This window comes from Orbicella faveolata, unplaced genomic scaffold, assembly GCF_042242905.1.
Source record: "Orbicella faveolata isolate gen_17 unplaced genomic scaffold, um_ofav_v1 contig_35, whole genome shotgun sequence".
Classification (NCBI taxonomy): Eukaryota; Metazoa; Cnidaria; class Anthozoa; order Scleractinia; family Merulinidae; genus Orbicella; species Orbicella faveolata.
Window position 1 is genome coordinate 9,472,824 of NW_028301564.1, and position 12,010 is coordinate 9,484,833.

A 12,010-nucleotide genomic window follows, 5' to 3' on the forward strand; every position below is an offset into this window, starting at 1 on the left:
TTCTACTCAATCCGTCTAAAAGGAAGGACTGCAAGGGTGAAGTTTTAGTACAAATCTGCCAGAAAGTTAAAATGTGAGAAGTATTAAAGTCGCGTTAGTAATCCTTGTGCTTGCAAGATTCGAAATCTTGGATCACTGTATCAATTCGTCCAGGAACCGATACAAGGTAAAATTAGCAATTCAACTCCCACAAAGGCAACTCCAGTAAGGAAGCATTTGCTGGAAACGCCAGATCCGCAAATCTGCTCGAATGTTATCGCCTGTAGCAAAAACAAACAACGGAAAGTTTTCTCGGAAAACTTTGGAATTTGGGCAGGAGAGGCTTCAAACATCTGAGAGGGAAAATAACGATAATCTTGACCAGTATCTGAATAAAGATAATCTTCCCCTTGGCCAGACTAAATCACTAGGTTTTCCCACACAGTAGTGCGAATCTTCTGTCCCGTGGTTTGTTATCTTGTCCTTGGCACATGTGGCATTCAAGAAAGTGATGTTAAAATTAAAGGAACAGCTGCAAATTGTGTCGCGCTTGCTTCTGCAATAATGTGCAGGCTTCGGAAAACCAAAGTGTCGACATTGCACTACAGGATCACTGTACTGTCGAAGCTGACGACTAAACCCTCGTTCAGCGAGAAAAGTTAGAGCGTTTTGTAAACAAGCTTCGAACGCGTCTTCTCCCTTTGTCTGGCACTCAAAGGTATTTTAAAAAATACCTTTGATCGACACATGTCAATAATATTGGGCTAGCCCAGCCAATCACGAGCCCCGTTCGCTGGCGAACGGAGGTTTTCAAAATCCAGGGGTTTGTGTGCAAGCGTTTCCTTCCTTCCCCTCTCCCACCCCCCTCTTTCTTTTTTTTGGCTCTCGCCCCATTTTTCGCGCAGACAAAACACCGAAAATCCTGTTCCTCGGTCTTTCTTTGCTTCCAAACCCCACGGAAACGCTTGCTACGCAGGCTATGTAAACAGCTCCCACATGCTCCTATCCCCGAGACTTCACAAAAAAATAATAACTCTTGCGTGCCTATGTTTATAGTAGTCAGGGCCCCTACTGATACCAGCCTAACTAGTGCTGAAGAGCTAGCACCCTTTTTAAATGAGGTGACTTAATCAGTATATAAGTCAGACTCGAATCAGTGCTTGACTTGAAACAGATGCCAGCAACTTACACTGTAATACTTCAAAAAGACACCTGCTCGTTTGTTACCATATAAACATAGCCATTTACTTTGTACTATTCTTGCAATTGACCAGTTCCCAGTAGCTTCATAGCTCGATCAGTGGTAGAACATTTGCACCAGTATCACAAAGTCTTCCTGTACTGGGAAGTAATATTTCAAACACGAATGACCTTGTTTGGCCACATTTCCAAACACCGAGAAGAGAGTTGAAAATACAACTCATAGGGGAGTATTTTTGATGAACTTCGAGGTGTTTGGAAATGTGGTCACCCACACTGTCTTGAGTGTTTGATATATCTTCTCAATCGAAACTAAAACTAAGAAGAAAACGGAGAATTAAAATCATAAAAATCTATGCTAATTAGGATCATATATCCAAACACCGTCATGGTCATGATTTACTTTGTTTAAACTTGATGAATTATTAATGAGTTTGAGAAGTGTAGAGACACTTCCTGCGGTGATTTTCATCTCTCTCTCTTAACTTTCTTAATTTTGTCTTAATTGTAGGCACTACTACAACCAAGATGGCTCTGCTGAACTAACCACCACTGCTTTCCACAAATCATCTCACCTTCTGATTGCCGGATTTTCAACTGGTCTGTTCTCACTGCATGAAGTACCAGATTTTATTCTTATTCACACTTTAAGGTATTTTATGATGAAATTTAACAAATTGACGTTGACTCAGTTCATAATGCGTCTGTCCTGTTATTGATCATTAATTTCATCATAACATTGTCAAAGTACATGTGCCATTACAAGTGATATTTGAAAATTCTCTCAAATTTGTGTGAATCTTTAGGCGAGTGCCATTTGAAAGAGTTTTCAAATATCACAAGTAGTGTAAATCCTGAATTGCTCATTTATTATATGGCTGAAAAAATTGGGAATGCATACGCATTAATTTGGACTGCAATAATTAAGAATTATCCAATCACAATGAAGTAATTTTCTCTGAGTCATAATATTGAAAATTATACTTTGCTTTAAAGTATCCATACGGCCTACAGGGTTTTTGTGGTTTTGGTATCTCTATAACATCTAAAAATGTATTCAAAGCAAAAAAATGAATTCCGATGCTTTTTTTGCCGTGAAATCAAGCTTTAAATTTCCCACTTCGGCCACACCTAATGAAGTTGACCGTGCAATGAAAGATTGGTGATGAATGACGTCACTTCAGGAACGTCTCAAAGCTTCATGCTTTTATTTTGCTTGCCTGACAACCGCATTGTTTCACCAACCTCAGTTTGTTTGTGTTTTGTTGACAAAAACTCCTCACCACTACTGAAACAACAGTGACCTCAACTAGCAGGATTTGGTAATTCCTGACTTGATGTCACGACCCATTCAGAAACCCAGACTCTTTTTTTGCACTGACTCACGGTCATTGGGCGTGGCTGAAGTGGGAACTTTAAAGCTAGATTTTAGGCCAGCCAGTGAGTACCAAAATAATGAAGAAGTTGATGAAGTGTTACTGTGGGAAATGATAAAACTTAAAATTAGAGATGCCTCCATGAAATATTCCAAAGTCAAAATGAAGAAGATGAAAAATGAAGAGACCAATATTGAAAGTGCACTAGCCACCGTAGAAGAGCAATTAGAACAGGGTGTAAATAATAAAGATGTCCTTGAGGAACAAATAAGGTGCAAGAAAAATGAATTGGAAAACATTATACAGTAAAAAACAAAAGGGGCCATAATTAGATCTAACGTCAGATGGTACAACGAAGGTGAGAAAAATAGCAAATATTTCTTGGATTTAGAAAATAGACACTTTAAGAGGAAAACAATAACGCAGATTAAGACGAGCAACAGTTCATATGCTACAAACGACTCAGATATTTTAAAAGAATGCAATTCTTTTTATAGTCGGCTTTACACCTCTAAAAAACCCATGGTGACATCATGTTCTGACAACTCGGCCAGGAACTGTTGGATTAGTTGTTCATTACATCAGACTTCCGGTTTTCTAGTTATAAGACCCTGTTGCATCTTGGGTCCAGGTGCTTTTCGTGATCCGCCATCTTGTTCACTTCTTGAGTTGTATGTCTTGCATGCGGAATAAATCCTTGCTTTGAAGCCTAAATATTACATGGTGGCAGCAGTAGCTGGAAACCCTCAACATTAAACAATGCCAGGAGGCGACGAATCTAGTCCATCAGCATTGGAGACGATTAATCAGGCCCAAACGACCACACAAATTCCTCTCCCCGGAAAGTTCGAAGAGGCAAACAGCCCACAAGCAGCAGATGCATGGCCAAAGTGGCTTCGCCGATTCGACAGGTACAGAGTAGCATCAGGGCTCAACAATAAACCACAAACGGAGCAGGTCAGTACTCTCCTTTATGCAATGGGTGACAGTGCCGACGATATTCTTCAAACGCTTCAATTAGACGAAGGAACTGTCTCCTACGAGGCGATCAAGAAATCATTAAACGACCATTTTGCTGAATGGCGAAATGTAATCGTGGAGAGAGCACATTTTAACAAAAGGTCCCAAATAGCGGGAGAATCAGTCGACACATTCATCCAGGATCTATACAGATTAGCAGATAATTGTGACTATGGTGTGTTAAAGGATAGCTTAATTTGAGACCGAATTGTAGTGGGGGTACTTGATGATTCACTTTCCGATCGACTTCAATCAAAAGCTTCTCTTACACTCACACAAGCCGTTCAAATGAGTCGTCAGGCACAATCTAGAGCACAAAACCATGATCTTGTCCGTGAGGACAACAAACCAGCTTCAGTTGAATCTATTAACTCAGGAAAGTCTGGAAATAAAAAAGTTGCGAACAAAGAAACTCCCAAACATGCCCAAAGTTGTGGATGGTGTGGCCGCGAAAGACACCAGCGCCAAGTTTGCCCGACTAAAGATGCTACCTGTAACAAATGTAAAAAAGGGACACTTTCAAAATGTTTGTCGCAGCCCTGCCTCCCCAACAAAGAAAGTATACGAGCTCGAAGATGAGGAAGAGCAGGAAGAGGGAGATGAGGTTCTATTTCTTGGAGAAGTTCAAACCACAAGGGGGGGGTTGGACTGCCCAACTCGGGATTAATGGCCACAGTACTCGCTTCAAGCTGGATACCGGTGTCGCAGTCACAGTCATTGGTGCACATACCTCGTGGCTGAAAGATCAGAAGTTTGCCAAACCGAAACAAACCTTACGAGGCCCTGGAAATATTCAAATCCCAGTCATTGGCATGTTTCAAGCTAACCTCGCATACCGCCAGAGAAAAGTTACTGAACCAGTCTATGTCATACCAGACCAGACATGTCCACTGCTAAGCAGAAAAGCTTGTGTTGCATTGGGGCTAATCACTCGTACAGATGACGAGATTGGTGAAGTCACTCCACAAAATGCTGATTTCAAAACCGAATTCCCCTCACTGTTCAGTGGCCTGGGAAAGGTGAAGACTGAAGTCCGCATAACGCTGCAACCTGACGCAAAGCCACATTGCATTTACATGCCAAGGAAAATCTCTTATCCGCTATTGCCAAAGGTCAAACAAGAATTAGACTCTATGCTTCAACAGGGAGTCATCTCACCAGTAACAGCCCCAACTACTTGGTGCTCTGCTCTCGTCCCAGTCCCCAAACCTAATGGCAACGTCCAACTCTGTGTAGATCTAACCCAGTTAAACAAGGCGGTCCAGCGAGAAATCCATCCAATGCCATCAGTCGATGAGAGTCTTGCCAAGCTGGGAAAAGGTCGCTTCTTCTCCAAACTCGATGCAAATAGTGGGTTTTGGCAGCTTCCCCCTGATGAAGAGTCAAAACTGCTGACTACATTTGTAACACCATTTGGCCGCTACTGCTTCAACCGCCTTCCGTTCGGCATAAGCTCTGCGCCAGAGATTTTCCAGCGTACAATGTCCGAAATCCTTAAAGATGTAGAGGGCGTAATTTGCCAAATGGATGACATTCTAGTCCATGGAGCTGATCAAGAAGAACACGACAGACGCATCAGAGCTACACTGCATTGTCTACAAGAGGCTGGCATAACCCTCAACATTGAGAAATGCCAGTTTTTCAAGACCTCTGTGAAATTCCTAGGTTCCATTATTGACGAACAGGGAATACATGCAGACCCAATGAAGACGAAAGCCATATCAGAATTTCCACCTCCCCAAAGTGTGAAGGACCTGCAACGCTTTATGGGGATGGTGAACCATTTGGGGAAATTCACTCCCCAACTAGCCGAGATGAACGAACCCCGGCGTCAGTTGTTATGCAAAGACACCACATGGCTGTGGACAGCCCCCAGCAGAGAGCCTGCGAACAGATTAAAACGGCCCTCACATCAGCTGAAGTTTTAGCATGTTATGACCCAAGTTGAACAACCATCATCGCAGCTGATGCCTCCTTAAACGGCATTAGTGCAGTCCTCCTCCAGGTACAAGATGACAGGAATCGTAGATCCATCAGCTATGCATCACGATCACGCAGTGATGCTGAGAAACGCTATGCTGTCATAGAGAAAGAAGCACTAGCAGGAGTTTGGGCTGTGAGAAGTTTAGTGAATATGTTGTGGGCATGAATTTTGTCCTAGAAACTGACCACAAGCCTCTTCAAACCCTCTTCAACACCACTGAGCTTTCCAAGACACCACCGCGTATCCAGCGGTTTCGCCTTAGGTTAATGAGATTCAGCGTCACTGTCCAATATGTGCCTGGGAAACACCAGCTAACAGCTGACGCACTCTCCCGTGTACCTACAGAAAGTCCCAGAGAAAAAGACGAGCAGTTTGTAGACGAGTTAGAGAGCTTTGCAGCCCAGACAGTGTTCACACTCCCAGCGACTACACAGCGCCTGTCACAGATACGAGAGGCACAGATCGCTGACGAAGAATGCGCTCAAATCAGGAACTATTGTAGTCAAGGATGGCCAGCATACATGCCTCACCAACCCTTACTACGTCCCTACTGGGAAAACAGGGCCCATTTCAGCATTGTTGATGACTTGCTTCTCTGTGACGAGCGCATAGTGATTCCCAGGTCCATGAGACTGGAGATACTTGGCTGCATTCATGCTGGTCACCTTGGTATAACCAAGTGCCGAGCTAGAGCCCGAACCTCTGTATGGTGGCCAGGGCTCTCTACGCAGATTGAAAACATGGTGGAAAATTGTAGCACCTGTGCCAAAGATCGCCCTGAGCTCAAAGAACCACTCATGTCAACCTCCTTCCCTTTACGTCCATGGGAAAGGCTAGCTGCCGACCTCTTTGAACTCCAAGGAAAGGTCTACTTGATTGTCGTTGATTACTATTCAAGATGGTTTGAGATCAAGAAACTGAATGACCAATCATCTGCCAGAGTCATTTTAATCCTGAAAGAACTATTTTCCACACATGGCATACCTGACATCATTGTATCAGATAACGGCCCACAATGCAGCTCTGATGCCTTTCGGCTGTTTGCCACTGAGTACGATTTTGTTCATGTGACCAGCTCACCTAAATACCCAAGAGCCGATGGGGAAGTTGAAAGGGCAGTCCATACGGTCAAAGCACTGCTCCGCAAGAATGAAGACCCGTATCCAGCCCTCCTTGCTTACCGATCTACACCTTTGCAAAATGGGTTTTCACCCAGCGAGTTACTAATGGGGCGCCATCTGCGAACCAAGGTTCCTGCCATGCCCAGTGTCCTCAAACCAAATGTGCAAGATACCGACAGGCAAAGAGTGCAACTGAGAGAGGACAAATACAGGTCAAAGCAACAGATTTATCATGACAAACAACACCAAGCCCGTGCCCTCCCTCCACTCACCACTGGCGAGCAAGTTTGGGTGCGCGACCAGAACCGGGAGGGTCAGATCATTGGAGCCACCAAGCTACCGAGATCCTATTTGGTGAAGACCGACATGAGCACATTGCGACGTAATCGGTCTGCTCTAGTTCCAACCAGTTCGAAGCCAGCCTCTCCCTCTGATGGCCTAACTGTGGCACCTCGCGATCATGCACTGCCCGTGGACCAAACACCTCCAAAGGTTTCTACCCATGTGCGAGAGAATCTACCGGCTGAACCTTCAACACCTGCCGGATCCACAACAGCTGTGTCAACCCAAGAAGGCCATCCGAACACTGGGAACTCTCTTATGGAGCGTGTTACACACTCAGGACGAGTAGTAAAACCGCCACAACAGCTAGATCTGTGAACATTTAACAAAGCGAACTTGCCTTGAACATTGTTACATTATTGTTGAGTTTACCGAACTGTGTGCACAGAGTTAGCACTGAAACTTTGTGGGGAGATGTTGGATTAGTTGTTCATTACATCAGACTTCCGGTTTTCTAGTTATAAGACCCCGTTGCATCTTGGGTCCAGGTGCTTTTCGTGATCCGCCATCTTGTTCACTTCTTGAGTTGTATGTCTTGCATGCGGAATAAATCCTTGCTTTGAAGCCTAAATATTACAGGAACACCCTTCACTTAATGATGTTGATATGCAAAAATGCAAAGGACTATTGACTGAAAAAGAATGCTCAGAGGTACTAAAAATAATGGAACTCGGTAAATCACCCGGAATGGACGGCCTTCCTGCCGAATTTTATAAAGTTTTTTGGAAGGATGTCTCTCCTTTTCTTCTATGTTGTCTTAACAAAAGCCATCAGAAGGGTAAGCTTGCTTTAACCCAAAGAAGAGGCATCATTTCATTGATCCCAAAGAAAGACAAGGCACTACAAGAACTGAAAAACTGGAGACCCATAACTTTATTAAACTGTGACTACAAAATTGCATCCAAGGCGATTGCTTCACGTCTCGAGGCTGTTTTGCAAAATTTAGTAGACAACGACCAAACAGATTTTAGTGCGGTCCGGTATGTCCGAAAAATCGCTCCCGTAGGACTTTCGTGCCGAAATTGAATTTTTCGCTATTTTGCACTAATTTTGGGTCGAATAGTAAGAATCCGATGAGGTTCAAATTTTCAGATTCCGTCTTCCCGTGTTTCTGGCTTCTCAAGGACTAAATTTATGCTAATGTATGCTAATTAGATGCAAAAATAAGTTTTGCGAATGTCTTTGCTCTTAGATTCAAGGTACAGGGACCAAACTTTACACAAAGCTTGCTCTTGACGGTCGTCGTATGACTTAGATTGGTTACCATGGCAACCAGCGATGACGTCAGGATTAACTACCAACTATTTTGGCCATCTTGGATCCACCATCTTTGATTTTCAAACTCTCATACTTCTAAAGGAAAACAGTGCATTGTTAATAAACTTTTAGGGTGCGTTTCTTTAAGAAAATCCAAGATTGGATTCTTAAATCCGAAAACGGATTTTGCGTTTCTTTTCTAAACAGATTAATCCAAGATCCCTCGGATCAAGGAACCGAAGAATCCACTCTGGGCAAGGATTTTTCGGTTCCTTTGACGCACCATGATCTGAGTGATCTCGGATTGATCTGTTTAGTAAAGAAACGCAAAATTAGTTTTCGGATTTAACAGTCCAATCTTGGTTGTTTTATAAGGTCATTCCGCTGAAATAGAACCTGCACTGAGATTTTTGTCAAACTTTGCCTATTGATTGTTTATATTATAGGAACTTAAATTTTGAAATAAAAATGAGGGGTCCCGATGTTTGTTTAGAAGCAACAGTACCTTGTTTGTACCCAATAAATCCTTATAATAGCACCATGATTATAGTCACAATTGCTTGCTAAATTCACGTTTCCGACGATTGTTTCTTGTTCTACACTGAGAATTGGTTCATATTTATTTTACACAGAGAAATTTATTATTCAATTCAAAACAACAGAAAAAAAAATGATAGGTCATCGTACTCGTTTTCAAGGAAATGACAATTTACCTCTATGGCGAAGTCCAGCCGTAAAGAAAAAGCCGTCATTTTGTAATGCGCGCGCTAATCACGTGTGAAATTATGCGCACTAGGGATGCGCAGTGCAATACTGCGGAATGATCTTAACAAAGAAACGCACCTTAAGTAACGAATGATAGCATGTGCTGCGCGAACTGACAAGTTTCTTTTCAGGACTTAAAATTGCGAAACATGCCTAGAGTTTGGAGTTTTACAGCTGTTTTTTTTTTTTTTTTTTATTTCACTTAGGCCTGGTTTGGATGTCGAATTACATATGCGCCGAATCATATACCAATTCGAGTCGCTTCGAATTAAAAACATGCGGCATTTGATTTAGACGTGGCATTTCACATTTGCCAATTCGAAATCTCGAGCGCAGGAAGCACAGTGATGGGCATAATGAAGTTTAGTTTTTTCCTCCCGATGGCAAGTTTGTGATGGAAATTATTTAGGCAAGGCTAACGCAGAGAATGGTGAACATCTGGATAAAATGAAACACTCTATTCGTATCTTCGTATCCTTTAAAGAGGCCCTCCACGAGCGTAGTCCAGAAATGGTTAACATCTGTGACAATATCCAGCCCTGGTACTCTGAAAAGGTCAAACCACAAGACCGTGAAGAACAAGGACTTGAAATCTTGGGCGATTTATGATAGAGTACCTCAAGTAATTGCACAACCTGTTACAGCTCATCCATGCTTGCCGCTCTGGGGACTGGGAAGGCTACCTGATAGCGATGGAATGCCTGATAAAGTACTTCTTCGCGCACGATCTCCTCAACTGCGCTCGGCTAATGCCAGTCCACCTCGCGCAGATGAACGCACTCGAGCATGAGGACCTTATGACATATGAGGCATTGAAGTCCGAGGATTTTATTGAGCGAAGTCAGAGATCCCGTTCACGAGGTTGTTCACAGATCAGATGCTAGAACAGGAGATCAAAGTGTTAAAGCACCATGGAGGTATGTTCGGGTTAAGTCAAGACGAAGCCGCCCTAGATCACCTTCTTGTCACGTCACTGCATCTCTACCATATGGTAAAGCAATAAAACGCGTCCGAGGCTTCTGAGCGGAACGAGCACTATCAGCTCTCTTGGGATGTTGCTGTAAGAACGCGAAAAAACGCCATGAAACTCTGCCAGTCGATAGAGCTGCACTGCGAAGGCAACTCATTTACAGTCGAGTCTCCCTTGAAGAGTGTGTTGTCGTCAGCTCTTGTGCCTGAAAAAGCAAAGGAAGATATCCTGTGCTACGCAGAGAAGGGCCGAAAGCAGTTTGAAGCATTGGTTGAAGACAAACTGTCGCAATCTTCTAAGCACTCCTTATGAGACGCTATGAAAAAGCTGAGACTGGTCACTTTGTTCGCCAATGGATTATTAGCGCGCTTCTCCAGCAACACAATCATCAAGCTGGTCATGGTTTACAATAACAAAATCAAATGTAGTTTGATTTTGTTGCGCTCATCTAGTGAACGCAACACCTGCTGATCCCTAACCAGGTGTTGTGTCCACTAGATGAGCATTTGTCGCAAGAGATTTGTGTATCCTCTCCGGACACTGACGTATTAGTCCTGCTACTCATCTTGGTTTCTAGGGGACGTCATGGAAACCTGAATAGCCTGAATTTTTGACAGGCAAGGGTGCAAACTACAGAGAGATTGATGTTACTCAGTGAGTTCAAGCGATTGGAATACACAAGTGTCAAGGTCTGATTAGATTGCACCACTTCATCGGATCCGACTGGAGAGAGAAGAATTCCTGGGTGAAAGCTTACATGACACTCGATAACGACCATCTCGCGATCGACTGTTTCAGAGAGCTTGGTGAGGGTCTTATCCAAAACCAGTTAGCCAACGGAGAACTGCCAACTCAAGTTAAAGACCTAGAGAAATTTGTCTGCCAAGTGTACTGCAAAGCGGGACCTACCACCCTTCCTGAACTTCGATGGGAGCTCTTTTGACTCAGTAACTTGGAAGGTGAGATGATGCCATCAAGCGCGCAAACTTCATAGCCATGCGTCACAAATCCTATACCACCAGCTGCCCAGATCTTCCCCACATTAAAGAGAATGGCTGGAGCGAAAACTAAGGAGCATACGTGCCCATTATATGCTTGTCTCTCCCTGCACCCCAAGCTGTCATTGAGCTTACCAAATGCAGCTGCAAGTCAGACTGCGGGGGACTCTGTAGCTGTTTCAAGAACAGAACTCCATGCACTCCTCTTTGTTAATGTGGTGGAAAAACCTGTACAAATCCATTCGCAGACGGCACACGAGTTGATGACGAGGATGGTCTTAGTGCATAAGAACTTAAGTCACATTTTATGCACGAACACTTTTAACGGAACTGTAGATTAGTATTATACATAACAGAAAGAAGACTAAAAACGTCTGCATTGTTACTATGGGACTAACGAAAGTCAATGATATTTTCCCATGAGAAACTGAAAGAGTACATGCGTTTAGCAAAAAAGGAAAATAAAAGAAAGATCTGCACTTAACTGGACATCGCTCATAATGGAAATCATTCGTTAGTTAAAGTTTATTTAAAATTCACTGTTTTGCTTTAGAAAAATGAGAGTTCGAAAATCCAAGATGGTGGATCCAAGATGGCCGCCACCAAAATAGCAGGTAGTTAAACCTGACGTCATCGCTGGTTGCCATGGTAACAAAGTTAAGTCATACGATGTACGTCATCAAGAGTAAGCTTCATACAACGTTTGGTCTCTGTATCTTGAATCTAAGAGCAAAGATATTCGCAAGACTTTTTTGCATCTAATTAGCATAAATTAGCATAAATTAAACCCTTAGAGTAGCCAGAAACATGGGAAGACGGGATCGGAAAATTTGAACCCCATCGGATTCTTATTGTTCGGCCCAAAATAAGTGCAAAACAGTGAAAAAATCAATTTCGGCATGAAAGTCCTACGGGATTACACGCCGTACCGCACTATTTCTTGAAAGGATGATCTATTGCAGAAAACATTTGCTTGATTAACAATGTCATCTCATACA

At 43.1% G+C, this 12,010-nt stretch overlaps 1 protein-coding gene across 1 annotated transcript in view; it reads left to right on the plus strand.

Annotated features, from left to right (window-relative positions):
* LOC110068325 (periodic tryptophan protein 2 homolog) overlaps positions 1–12,010 on the plus strand; it is a 138,670-nt gene that overhangs the window by 53,467 nt on the left and 73,193 nt on the right. Inside the window, exon 9 of the mRNA XM_089273368.1 lies at positions 1,691–1,831. Coding sequence (XP_089129494.1) covers positions 1,691–1,831 — 141 coding nt within the window. The remainder of the gene's footprint in view (positions 1–1,690; positions 1,832–12,010) is intronic.